Consider the following 15015-nt stretch of genomic DNA (forward strand, 5'->3'; position numbering starts at 1 on the left):
AGGTGTTTAGGTTCAGTTACATCTCCACAATAAAACCTATATTTTAAATACTCTTGTTAGTGTGTCTTGTTCTTTATTAATCTGACCACTACTTATGCTTCCTAACAACTTGTTAGTTGTGTTTGAAGTACTTTTCTTTGCTGTCAGTTTCATTGTCCTATATTACATAGTCCATTGTGATTTCAGGTTGTTCTGAATTTCCTTTTGTTTTAAGTTTATGCTTCAAATTTCTTACGTTTAAATACCAACATTTGGCAGTCAGTAAAAAGTGTTTGTAAAAAGTTGGAACCATCATGTACTGGTGGTAGGAATGTATAGCTACTTTGGAAAACAGTTTGACAGTTTCTCAAAAAGTTAAACAAAGAGTTACCATATGACCCAGGTATTCCACTCCTAGGTGTATACCCAAGAGAAATAAAAACATATGTCCACACAAATTCTTGTACATAAGTGTTCATAGGAGCATTATTCATGATAGCCTATATGTCCACTATAGATGAATGGATAACAAAATATGATATATCCATATAAAAGAATTTTATTTGGTAATAAAAAATAATGGAGTACTGAAACATGCTACACATGGATGAACCTTAAAAGCATTATGCTAAGTGAAAATGGCCAGTTTACAAAAGACCACACATTGTTAATTCCATTTATATGAAATATTCAGAATAGGAAAATCCATTGGGACAGAAAGTAGATTAATTGTTGCCATGAGCTGCGGAGTGGCAGTTAATGGGTTTTTCATTCTTCTGAAGGTGACAAAAATATTCAGAAATTAGGTTGTGGGGTAGTTGTACAATTCCGTGGCTATACTAAAAACTACTGAATTATACAGTTTAAAGGGTGAATTTTATGGTGTATGAAGTATATCTTAAGAAAGCTGTAAAAATACATAAGTTTAAAAATTCCAATTCTTTTTCCCAATTGAAAATAGAATGTTTAAATTGTCATACTTTAAGGGAAAAAAAATGAAAAATGACACTAAAATAATAAAAACCTGGTTTTTAAATTTTTTCTGATATCAGAGAACTCACTGTGGATCTCAGCAGGTTTGTAAACCAACACATTTATCTAGTGCAATTCTAACAGGATAGTGAACTGATTTGTGGGAGCCAGCTGGTTTTTATAATATCAGAATTTTTAGAAGCACAGATTGGTAATAAATTCATTTTCAAAAAAATTAGCTGTGTGGGCTTCCAAGGACTCTCCAAGGAACCTCATATTCCCATTTCCTTCAGTCAAGCCAAAAATCAGCACCTTGTTGGACCTGTGCCAGGAGCATAATCTGCTCTCATGGCATTTAAACACTTTGCAAAAGTCCTAAGTTTTCCTGTCACTCTCTACACATAAACATTTTCCACCCTCTGGACTTTCTTGTAAATACAATGTGCGCACACACATACACACACACACACACACACACACACACCTTCCTAAGATTGAGCCCAAGAAAAGTTTTCTAATTGTCAAACTGCAATATCACACGTATCTTAAAACTTATTTGTCACCTGGCTCATCACCAATCCCCCACCCCCAACTGGGAAGTATTATTTTCCGTACTGTTTGAGGAGAACAGATTGAAAGCCCAGAGGCTTAGAGATAGAATTGACCTCTCCTGGAGGATATTCAGGAAGGATGCATCCTTTGTCTTTCTTATATTCTTCAGACATTCTTGTGCCTATAATCAAGTGCTTCATTGTTGCTGTCTGTTCTGGTTTGCTAATACTGCGGTTATGCAAAATACCAGAAATGGATTGGCTTTTATAAAGGCGGTTTATTTGGTTACAAATTTATAGTCTGAAGGCCATGAAAATGTCCAGAGTAAGGCATCAACACAAGTATACCTTCAATGAAGGAAGGCCATTGGCATCCAGAAAACCTCTGTTAGCTGGGAAGGCATATGACTGGCATCTGCTGATCCCAGGTTGTGTTCCAGCTCCTCTCTCAGCTCCTGTGCCTTCTTCAAAATGTTGCTCATGGGACGTTTGTCCTCCCTTAGCTTCTCCGGGGCAACATGTCAGCAAAAGTCTGCTTTCAAAGGCCATCTCCAGAATGTCTCTCTAAGCTGCAGCAGCCAGCTTCTTCTGTCTGAGCTCTTATATAGGACTCCAGTGATTTAAATCCAAGACCCATGCTGAATGGGTGGGGCCACATCTCCATGGTTGCAATCAAAAGGTTCCAACCTAACCAAAACTAATATGTCTGCCCCCACAAGATTGCACCAAAGAACATGTTATTTTGGGGGACATTATACATCTAAACTGTCATACTGTCACTGAAGCACTTTTTCCCTCTGAATGGTATAAAAAGGAATCACTAAAATGAAGGGATGTTATAAGCAAAACTAGTAAAATATAAGTTAAAAAAATATCATTCTTTTCATAATCCAAGTCCAAAGCATGCTTAAATTAACTCTGTAGCATATTTCTAAAATGGAGGGCTCTAAATCCTTTCTGGTTGTGATACCTGGTTTTTGAATTTCAAAAGAGTATGCTGTATACAACCTACTCTCAAATGTTTAGAAAATAGATACTTCAGTAGATAGGTAGGTAGATGGATGGATGAATGAGACGGCTGCTAGACGGATAGGTAGAATGATAACAGGAAATGTGGCAAAATGTTAAAAGTTTATGGATCTGGGTATCTGAGTGGGTGATATGTTGGAATTCTCTATATGGGTTTGTATTATTTTTGCGTATTTGTATATTTTGCAAGTGTGAAATTATTTCAAAATAAAGGTTTTTTAAAAAGTTATTTCTTAAGGTTCGATCTCCAGCAGTCTTCTCTCCTCATTTTTTACCTTCTCCCTAGATGATCTTATCCACATCAATGATTCTTCTCTTCCCTGAACATCAATTTTCATATCTAAATCTCTAGGCCAGATTTCTCACCTGGGCATCAGATCCATATGTCTACCTGTCTTTTGGATACCTCCTGGAAGTACCAGAGCCATCTCAAGTCAGCAGTTCTAAGTGTGCTGCAGATCCTACCCCACCCCCACTCACAATCCCATGCCCACCTGATCACTGGTCCCTCTTTTAATGCATAGCAGCATCAGTGTCTGTCTTGTTTGTTGCTGTACCCCCAGCCTAGCACAGTGTGTGGCACAAATGTTTATTGAATTAATTAATAAATATGTCAACCAAAACAAATTATATAGTAAAATGATAAATTGTAATCTATTCATTTATTAGTATTTTTATTGTATGCAAGTTATGTAACAGGCATTAAGTTAGACCTTGGGGATATAGCGGTGAATTAAACAGACACTGATTGCATTGATGGAATTCACAGTCAAATACAGGAGTCTCAATAACAGACTATCTCAAGTGTGGTGAAGTTTCAACATTGAGATCAATCAGGGCTGGAATAATGACAGAGGACTTTACAGAGGAATGAGAAGAATGGGTAGAATTTCCTTAGGTGAAGAACAAAGGGACAATATTCCAAATAGGGGGATGCTGTAGCAGATTTTATTTTCCAAAAATGGCAGCCACAGTGTTTCTGGTCTCACATACTCTTCTAGAACCTTGCCACTCCCCACCAAGAGGGAGAGCCTGTATCCCCTCCCCTTAATCCTTTGCCCCTGCCTCAATTAGTGTGGAGGTGGCACTGTGAGACTTTCAAGGATAGATCTTCAATGTCCATACAAATATATAAAGCCAATTGCTAATATCCTACTTAATGGTGAAGGATTGAATGCTTTGCCCCTAAGCTCAGAAACTGGGCAAGGGTGTCCACTCTCACCACTTTTATTCAACCTTATACTGGAAGTCCTAGCCAGTGCAAAAAGGCAAGAAGAAATGAGGCATACAGATTTAAAGGGAATAAAACCATCTTTATTCACAGAGAGTGTGATTATCCATATAAAAAGTCCCAGAGAATCAACAAACAATAAAGTTACTAGAACTAATAAGTGAATCTATCAAGGTCAAATCTAGTGTATTTCTTTATATTAGCAATTTCAGATGCATTATGCTAAGTTTCTGCCTTATACCTTCCCCCTCACTCACCTGCACATGACCTGACTGCCTACTCATAGAGAAAATAGAAGTCATTAGATGGAACTACTGCAGCTTCCTGATGGCATTCTCCTCTCCTTCCCTCTAATCATAGGAGAGACTTACTTACAGGGTTTACTCTCTGTCCCTAGACCATTCTGAGGCCTTCCCATCTCAGAAGTGATTCACATGATATTTCCTTAACTGGAATGCTTTTAGTCCCACTTTTCTGAACTAAGTTGTAATACTCCTGCAGATCTTACCTTAAACATTTCTTGTTTGTAGAAGCTTTCCCTGCTTCCTTCATGCCACATTATGCCCCCATTATATATTCTCTTAGCTGCTGTACATCTCCATTGTATCAGTTTTTCTAGTATAATTAAATAATTCATTGTGCATAGCATTGTTCTTATTAACTATTTCTCAGTGCTTGAATTTGCAAAAAAAAAAAAAAAAAGTCGCATTTCTTATTTTATTCCTCCAGAAATAATTTAAATCTATTTCAAGACCCTATTTAGCAAAGTTGTCAAGGAGGCCAGTTTTAGACGTTTTAAGAGATTGTCATTTGTCTCTCTCTAGGAAAAAATACCAACCAGAGGATAGCTTTTACACTCAATACTTAAATATTCCAGCAGAAATGAAGAAGACATTTGCCCCCTTTTTTGGCTCCAGTTACCACATTTATTAGTGTATAATAATATACACTTTTATTAGTGTATTGGAAGTTGAGTTGTTTTGTTAATGTGTCATTTTCTGCCTTGGTTTCCATAATAGCTGTAACTAAATACAAGCAAGTATTGGAGTACTAATTCTAACATTGATGCCAAGTTCCACATATTTATGAAAAGGGTATGACATGATGGAAATGTTTCTATTGTCAAATTCTTTTATTTATCAAAAGAACACTTAATCTCCAGCAAGATGAAATTGAATTAGGTACTTTTGATAATGTTTTTATAGTTATGATTATAAATAACTTTATTTTGGCTAGAGGCAAAGATTTATTTGATCTGGAACAATACTTAATATTTATTAATGCAGTTTAACTTATTTTAAGTATTAAAATCTGTTCCCCAGTAACAAGATGTGCTTGTAACTGGATTTTACTTCATAAATCCTCTGTAAATAGTGAAAACCACATGGTAAACTCCAGAATAGGTGGAGACATTTGGAAACATTCTACTTTTTGAGCCAAAATTCCATCATAATGCTTGAAGATCTGTTCCCCCCCCCGCCAAAAAAAAACCACAGTGTATTTTCCATTCTTTCATACTTGTACAATGAAGCCTCAACTCTAGATCTGCCTTATTTTCTGTTAAGTTTTTCGCCCTATTTTGTCATTTCCATATCTAAGCGCATGAATATATATGAACTAGTTATGCAAGTTTAAATATTTTATGCATGTGAGTATAAAACTAGTCAGAGAGAGAGAGGGCTGGAGTCCTCCTCCCTGCCCTCACGCAAGTGAAACGTAACAACAACAAACAGAGAAAGCTGGAAGAAAAATTAGATGGTTCACAGATAGAAAAACATGGCCCCCAAGTATTTGGGTTTATCTGATATGGCCTGGAATTGTTATTGCTGTTAAAAGGACATGGGTCAAGATGTTCAAAAATAGATTGGGATGATAAATGCGTAACTGTATGATGGTACTGTGAACAGTTGATTGTACACCGTGGATGACTGTATGGTATGTGAATATATCTCAGTAAAACTGAATTTAATTTAAAAAAAAAAAAAAGACTTCTAAATCAAAAAAACAAAAAAAAAGGACATGGGTCCTGCTCCTCAGACAGCAGAACTGTAGACCACTTATTTTGTTGCTCTGGTCCTTTCCTGAGCCAGCCGTGAATGGGTGGCATAAAGGTAGCCATGCCTGGGTAAGATGACTAGCTCCTGAAAAAACCCTTCCAGAATGGTCTGGGTTTGAAACATTACAACCCCTACTCTCATTCAGGGGAGAGGAAGGCAGGAGAGAATAAGTGTTGACTACAAGTATCTCTCCCTTGTCTTTCCTTTTTTTTTTTAATCTGAAAAGGAATTTTACATAAAAGAGTGGCTCCTATACTTTTTATGAAAGAAAGAGGATCCCTTTATCATTTTCTAATCATTGAGTCCATATTGAAAAAGTGTTTTTTACAAGATAAATTGCATTAAGTACATGATTTTTCCGTTTTTGTGATAATCAAATACATATATAAGTACCAGCCAAAACTTGAAATCAGCATGAAATAACCAGTGTTAACCTTTTTTTTTGAATTAGAGAAGTTGTAGGTTTACAGAAAAATTATGCATAAAATGCAAAGTTCCCATATATCACCCTATTATTAATATCTTGCATTAGTGTGGTAGATTTGTTACATTCATGAAAGACAATTTTTATAGTTGTGCTATTAACTGTAGTCCATGGTTTACATTAGAGTTCACTGTTTTTGTTGTACAGTCCTGTGTTGTTTTTAAATTTTTTTTTCTGGTAGCATATATACAACCTAAACGTTTACCTTTTAACCACATTCACATATATAATTAAGTGCTGTTAATTACATTTACAATGTTGTGCTACCATCACCACCATCCATTATTGTGTTTCCTTTTTGAATTATAATCAAAAGCAATAAAACTGTCTCCAAACCGTATCATGTGTATTTATTCAATATCTGTAAACTTTCTTAAGGTTTGAAAGTAGTTCACAGATTCTCATTACTACTGTCATGGAGTTCAAGCAAGTAATGCCTGTTTTTTAAAAATCAATATGCAAAAAGAAGTTCTTCAATGCCCATATCAGGACCTAATTCCTCTTGCCCATTCCTGTACTTAATTTGTCACATACATAAAATGGGGACATTACTTTGTTAACCACTGAAAGGCAAAGATGTGGATGAGAAGACATTCTGAAATCTTTCCTATTTTTTATCCATTCATTCATTCAACAAATACTTATATATTAAACATGAACTATATAAAGGTAAGACATATATGGAGTCTGCCTCAGTAGGTTTTACAATTTAGTTCTTATCTGTGATTCCAGGATATATTATTTAATTAGTTCATGACTTTATTGTCAAATTTTATTCTCATCATATTGAATTTTATTGGCCTAGCTGTTTGGCAGCCAGACTTCTAGCTGTGGGGACATAGACATTACCTTCTTTACTTATTCAGTTTTGAGTAGAAGGATTTTTTTTTAGGCACAATTTTTTTTTTTAAAGACATAATTACCAAATAAGAATCTGGCTAGGAAGCAGATATATGACCTCTTGATAATCTTATTTCTAAGAAATCCTTAGAAAGCATTCATAAAGGAATACTTGATCATCTTGTACCTACCAGATGTCCATTGTTATTTTCTAATATTTTTCAAGTTTGATACCAGCATTAATTTCTTTTTAAAAAACTGACTGGACTAACCATAACTGTCTAAAAATAAGCAAGTACATGGTAATGAATAATTTGTGATATAGCTTTATTTGTGATATAGCTTTAAGAAAGCATTAAAAGACATGTGAATTACAATTAGTTTTTTTTTAAGTTAATAGAATATTCAAACATAGGTAAAATACATATATTACAGTTCTCTGGGGCTTATTATCAGTATTACATTACCACATATTTCTGTATACACATTCATACAGATACAGTTTTGTAGATTAAATGGTAACTTTGTCTTTTTGATCATCTCATGATACAACAGCACCTAACATTAGAATCTAGAATTCTTTGTTATTGACACATAATATTATATTCACAATATTGTGCTACCATCACCACTATCCATTATTGTGTTTCCTTTTTGCATTATGCTCAAAAGCTATAAAACTGTCTCTAAACCATATCGTGTGTATTTGGTTAAATAAAATACGTAGTGTGGGTGACACATAATAGTTTTTCACTGAATGAAAATTATCCCTAAATAGTAACACCTAAGCTTATAGACAAGGTCATAAAGGTTTCTAAAAGTTATTTTATAAACTTGATTTCTTTCTAATGAAAGGGAAAATAGTCATATTCGGAACTAATGTCTTGACTATTAATTTGAAATTACACTTGACAGTTTTATTAACATCAAATAATAAAATTTGTCTCCAATAAATTTTCAGTCAAAAGTAAGCAGTCCAAATTCCAGAAAAGACAGAACTAAAAGCACTCATTTTCTCTGAATATGTCACCTGAATCTTCATAGACTGTGTAATTGTGAGGAACTTCAGAGTTAAATGATTTTGAGAGCAAGAAGGAAAGTTTGTGATGCAGTGGCTTATGTGTAAGATAGAATAAATGAAATATTTTTCAGTATTGTTCTAGATGTGTAAAATGGTTGAGGCTATGATCAGAATAAGTCCTAACAAAAGAAACAATGATTGCTGTAGAATTATAGTAGATGAGAAGAAAATGATGTAAGCAGTAAAGATGAATGGCTGAAAATCTGAAAGAATTTAAAATTTTATCCAATGTTACCCAATAGGAAATTATTAAAGGTATTATTGCTTTAGAACGGGCAGTCATATTGGCTAGCTTTTTAAATTTGACTGAAGAGTTATAAAATTAAGATAACTTTTTAAGGTTTAAAAGGGTAGCTTTCTAAAACATGAATGTGTTTTTTAAAATCAATGAAAGCAAAAAGAAACTTTTTAATAATCATGTGAAGAAAAAAATCATGTTTGACAAGAATTTAGGGTGTGAAAAGGGCTAAGTCAAAGCTGGTTATAAGATTTCATATGTACAAAATTGGGTAAGTAAAATTGAAACCAGGTCTTGCAAAAAAACTACATAATCTTTGGATTTAGATTTAGATGTATCTGGTTCATAAGTTAGGTTTTAAAATATTAGCTAAAATTGCAAAATCTTTGTTTTTATAAACATTTGTTTGGTTCCTTTTTTTCCTAGTGTTTTTCTTTCTTAGTGGAAGTTGAGTTTTACCGGTTTTACCAAGAGATATGGGTACTAAATAATATTTCTTCCTTCCTATAGGTAAAAGTTCAGTCAGGAAGCTGACAGAAAAGGTAAGCAATGTGTTTTGTTTATTTTCTTTTTTTGCAAAGAGAAAATGGCCTTTTTAAAGATAAATTGAAAGATCTTAATATCTGTATTCAAAGGATATCGAGGATGTGCTGGCAGGAATCCAAACAGCTCGTTGTGGATCAACCTTTTTTAGAGACCTTGGTGATAAAGGTATTTTGATTCGTTTTCGAATTTCTACTTATGCATTTTATTTAACCAAAGGAATTAAGGTATGAGATTTGCAACTGTACATTAGAAAATATGCAGTAGAGAATGTGCATAGAAAATGGATCATGTTATTTAATAGATGTTTTAAAACATAATGGGAGGCGGGGCAAGATGGCAGACTGGTGAGCTGTATGTTTTAGTTACTCCTCCAGGAAAGTAGGTAAAAAGCCAGGAACTGCGTGGACTGGACACCACGGAGCAATCTGTCTTTGGGCATACTTCATACAACACTCATGAAAACGTGGAACTGCTGAGATCAGCGAAATCTGTAAGTTTTTGCGGCCAGGGGACCCGCGCCCCTCCCTGCCACGCTCAGTCCCGGGGGAGGAGGGGCTGTCAGCTCCAGGAAGGAGAAGGGAGAATTGCAGTGGCTGCTCTTATCGGAAACTCATTCTACTGATTCAAACTCCAACCATAGATAGACTGAGACCAGACACCAGAGACTCTGAGAGCAGCCAGCCCAGCAGAGAGGAGACAGGCATAGAAAAAAAACAACACGAAAAACTCCAAAATAAAAGCAGAGGATTTTTAGAGTTCTGGTGAACACAGAAAGGGGAAGGGCAGAGATCAGCCCTTGAGGCGCATATGCAAATCCCGAAGCAAGGCTGATCTCTCTGCCCTGTGCACCGTTCCTTAATGGCCCTGGTGGCTTTGTCTATTAGCATTTCAATAACCCATTAGATCTCTGAGGAGGGCCGTTTTTTTTTTTTTTTTTTTTTTTTTAAATCCTTTTTGCTTTTTCTAAAACAATTACTCTAAGAAGCTCAATACAGAAAGCTTCAAAGAATTGAAATTTGGACACGTCAAGTCAAGAGCAGAACTAAGAGAGCTCTGAGACAAAAGGCAATAATCCAGTGGCTGAGAAAATTCACTAAACAACACAACTTCCCAAGAAAAGGGGGGTGTCCGCTCACAGCCACCATCCTGGTGGACAGGAAACACTCCTGCCCATCGCCAGCCCCATAGCCCAGAGCTGCCCCAGACAACCCAGTGTGACGGAAGTGCTTCAAATAACAGGCACACACCACAAAACTGGACGTGGACATTAGCCTTCCCTGCAACCTCAGCTGAATGTCCCAGAGCTGGGAAGGGGGAGCAGTGTGAATTAACAGAGCCCCATTCAGCCATCATTTGAGCAGACTGGGAGCCTCCCAACACAGCCCAGCAGCCCAGAACTGCCCTGGGGGGACGGCACTCACCTGTGACATAGCACAGTCATCCCTCAACAGAGGACCCGGGGTGCACAGCCTGGAAGAGGGGCCCACTTGCAAGTCTCAGGAGCCATACGCCAATACCAAAGACTTGTGGGTCAGTGGCAGAGACAAACTGTGGCAGGACTGAACTGAAGGATTAGACTATTGCAGTAGCTTTAAAACTCTAGGATCATCAGGGAGATTTGATTGTTAGGGCCACCCCCCCTCCCCGACTGCCCAGAAACACGCCCCACATACAGGGCAGGCAACACCAACTACACACGCAAGCTTGGTACACCAATTGGGCCCCACAAGACTCACTCCCCCACTCACCAAAAAGGCTAAGCAGGGGAGATCTGGCTTGTGGAGAACAGGTGGCTCGTGGACGCCACCTGCTGGTCAGTTAGAGAAAGTGTACTCCACGAAGCTGTAGATCTGATAAATTAGAGATAAGGACTTCAACTGGTCTACAAACCCTAAAAGAACCCTATCAAGTTCAGCAAATGCCACGAGGCCAAAAACAACAGAAAATTATAAAGCATATGAAAAAACCAGACGATATGGATAACACAAGCCCAAGCACCCAAATCAAAAGACCAGAAGAGACACACCACCTAGAGCAGCTACTCAAAGAACTAAAGATGAACAATGAGACCCTAGTACGGGATATGAAGGAAATCAAGAAGACCCTAGAAGAGCATAAAGAAGACATTGCAAGACTAAATAAAAAAATGGATGATCTTATGGAAATTAAAGAAACTGTTGACCAAATTAAAAAGATTCTGGACACTCATAGTACAAGACTAGAGGAAGTTGAACAACGAATCAGTGACCTGGAAGATGACACAATGGAAAATGAAAGCATAAAAGAAAGAATGGGGAAAAAAATTGAAAAACTCGAAATGGACCTCAGGGATATGATAGATAATATGAAACGTCCAAATATAAGACTCATTGGTGTCCCAGAAGGGGAAGAAAAGGGTAAAGGTCTAGGAAGAGTATTCAAAGAAATTGTTGGGGAAAACTTCCCAAATCTTCTAAACAACATAAATACACAAATCATAAATACTCAGCGAACTCCAAATAGAATAAATCCAAAAAAACCCACTCCGAGACATATACTGATCACACTGTCAAACATAGAAGAGAAGGAGCAAGTTCTGAAAGCAGCAAGAGAAAAGCAATTCACCACATACAAAGGAAACAGCATAAGACTAAGTAGTGACTACTCAGCAGCCACCATGGAGGCGAGAAGGCAGTGGCACGATATATTTAAAATTCTGAGTGAGAGGAATTTCCAGCCAAGAATACTTTACCCAGCAAAGCTCTCCTTCAAATTTGAGGGAGAGCTTAAATTTTTCACAGACAAAGAAATGCTGAGAGAATTTGCTAACAAGAGACCTGCCCTACTGGAGATACTAAAGGGAGCCCTACAGACAGAGAAACAAAGACAGGACAGAGAGACTTGGAGAAAGGTTCAGTACTAAAGAGATTCGGTATGGGTACAATAAAGGATATTAATAGAGAGAGGGAAAAATATGGCAAACATAATCCAAAGGATAAGATGGCCGATTCAAGAAATGCCTTCACGGTTTTAACGTTGAATGTAAATGGATTAAACTCCCCAATTAAAAGATATAGATTCGCAGAATGGATCAAAAAAAATGAACCATCAATATGTTGCATACAAGAGACTCATCTTAGACACAGGGACACAAAGAAACTGAAAGTGAAAGGATGGAAAAAAATATTTCATGCAAGCTACAGCCAAAAGAAAGCAGGTGTAGCAATATTAATCTCAGATAAAATAGACTTCAAATGCAGGGATGTTTTGAGAGACAAAGAAGGCCACTACATACTAATAAAAGGGGCAATTCAGCAAGAAGAAATAACAATCGTAAATGTCTATGCACCCAATCAAGGTGCCACAAAATACATGAGAGAAACACTGGCAAAACTAAAGGAAGCAATTGATGTTTCCACAATAATTGTGGGAGACTTCAACACATCACTCTCTCCTATAGATAGATCAACCAGACAGAAGACCAATAAGGAAATTGAAAACCTAAACAATCTGATAAATGAATTAGATTTAACAGACATCTACAGGACATTACATCCCAAATCACCAGGATACACATACTTTTCTAGTGCTCACGGAACTTTCTCCAGAATAGATCATATGCTGGGACATAAAACAAGCCTCAATAAATTTAAAAAGATTGAAATTATTCAAAGCACATTCTCTGACCACATTGGAATACAATTAGAAGTCAATAACCATCAGAGACTTAGAAAATTCACAAATACCTGGAGGTTAAACAACACACTCCTAAACAATCAGTGGGTTAAAGAAGAAATAGCAAGAGAAATTGCTAAATATATAGAGACGAATGAAAATGAGAACACAACATACCAAAACCTATGGGATGCAGCAAAAGCAGTGCTAAGGGGGAAATTTATAGCACTAAACGCATATATTAAAAAGGAAGAAAGAGCCAAAATCAAAGAACTAATGGATCAACTGAAGAAGCTAGAAAATGAACAGCAAACCAATCCTAAACCAAGTACAAGAAAAGAAATAACAAGGATTAAAGCAGAAATAAATGACATAGAGAACAAAAAAACAATAGAAAGGATAAATATCACCAAAAGTTGGTTCTTTGAGAAGATCAACAAGATTGACAAGCCCCTAGCTAGACTGACAAAATCAAAAAGAGAGAAGACCCATATAAACAAAATAATGAATGAAAAAGGTGACATAACTGCAGATCCTGAAGAAATTAAAAAAATTATAAGAGGATATTATGAACAACTGTATGGCAACAAACTGGATAATGTAGAAGAAATGGACAATTTCCTGGAAACATATGAACAACCTAGACTGACCAGAGAAGAAATAGAAGACCTCAACCAACCCATCACAAGCAAAGAGATCCAATCAGTCATCAAAAATCTTCCCACAAATACATGCCCAGGGCCAGATGGCTTCACAGGGGAATTCTACCAAACTTTCCAGAAAGAACTGACACCAATCTTACTCAAACTCTTTCAAAACATTGAAAAAAATGGAACACTACCTAACTCATTTTATGAAGCTAACATCAATCTAATACCAAAACCAGGCAAAGATGCTACAAAAAAAGAAAACTACCGGCCAATCTCCCTAATGAATATAGATGCAAAAATCCTCAACAAAATACTTGCAAATCGAATCCAAAGACACATTAAAAAAATCATACACCATGACCAAGTGGGGTTCATTCCAGGCATGCAAGGATGGTTCAACATAAGAAAAACAATCAATGTATTACAACACATTAAAAACTCGAAAGGGAAAAATCAATTGATCATCTCAATAGATGCTGAAAAAGCATTTGACAAAATCCAACATCCCTTTTTGATAAAAACACTTCAAAAGGTAGGAATTGAAGGAAACTTCCTCAACATGATAAAGAGCATATATGAAAAACCCACAGCCAGCATAGTACTCAATGGTGAGAGACTGAAAGCCTTCCCTCTAAGATCAGGAACAAGACAAGGATGCCCGCTGTCACCACTGTTATTCAACATTGTGCTGGAAGTGCTAGCCAGGGCAATCCGGCAAGACAAAGAAATAAAAGGCATCCAAATTGGAAAAGAAGAAGTAAAACTGTCATTGTTTGCAGATGATATGATCTTATATCTAGAAAACCCTGAGAAATCAACGATACACCTACTAGAGCTAATAAACAAATTTAGCAAAGTAGCGGGATACAAGATTAATGCACATAAGTCAGTAATGTTTCTATATGCTAGAAATGAACAAACTGAAGAGACACTCAAGAAAAAGATACCATTTTCAATAGCAACTAAAAAAATCAAGTACCTAGGAATAAACTTAACCAAAGATGTAAAAGACCTATACAAAGAAAACTACATAACTCTACTAAAAGAAATAGAAGGGGACCTTAAAAGATGGAAAAATATTCCATGTTCATGGATAGGAAGGCTAAATGTCATTAAGATGTCAATTCTACCCAAACTCATCTACAGATTCAATGCAATCCCAATCAAATTCCAACAACCTACTTTGCAGACTTGGAAAAGCTAGTTATCAAATTTATTTGGAAAGGGAAGATGCCTCGAATTGCAAAAGACACTCTAAAAAAGAAAAACGAAGTGGGAGGACTTACACTCCCTGACTTTGAAGCTTATTATAAAGCCACAGTTGCCAAAACAGCATGGTACTGGCACAAAGATAGACATATAGATCAATGGAATCGAATTGAGAATTCAGAGATAGACCCTCAGATCTATGGCCGACTGATCTTTGATAAGGCCCCCAAAGTCACCGAACTGAGCCATAATGGTCTTTTCAACAAATGGGGCTGGGAGAGTTGGATATCCATATCCAAAAGAATGAAAGAGGACCCCTACCTCACCCCCTACACAAAAATTAACTCAAAATGGACCAAAGATCTCAATATAAAAGAAAGTACCATAAAACTCCTAGAAGATAATGTAGGAAAACATCTTCAAGACCTTGTATTAGGAGGCCACTTCCTAGACTTTACACCCAAAGCACAAGCAACAAAAGAGAAAATAGATAA

At 36.4% G+C, this 15015-nt stretch overlaps 1 protein-coding gene across 2 annotated transcripts in view; it reads left to right on the top strand.

The window, feature by feature from the left end:
- The window catches only part of MICU2 (mitochondrial calcium uptake 2), a 171647-nt gene that overhangs the window by 85589 nt on the left and 71043 nt on the right, over positions 1 to 15015 (top strand). For both annotated transcript variants that reach the window (XM_037799783.1, XM_037799784.1), the window contains exons 3-4: positions 8973 to 9004; positions 9098 to 9173. In XM_037799783.1, coding sequence (XP_037655711.1) covers positions 8973 to 9004; positions 9098 to 9173 — 108 coding nt within the window. The remainder of the gene's footprint in view (positions 1 to 8972; positions 9005 to 9097; positions 9174 to 15015) is intronic.

The sequence above is a fragment of the Choloepus didactylus genome, chromosome 12 (assembly GCF_015220235.1).
Source record: "Choloepus didactylus isolate mChoDid1 chromosome 12, mChoDid1.pri, whole genome shotgun sequence".
In the NCBI taxonomy this organism is placed as follows: Eukaryota; Metazoa; Chordata; class Mammalia; order Pilosa; family Megalonychidae; genus Choloepus; species Choloepus didactylus.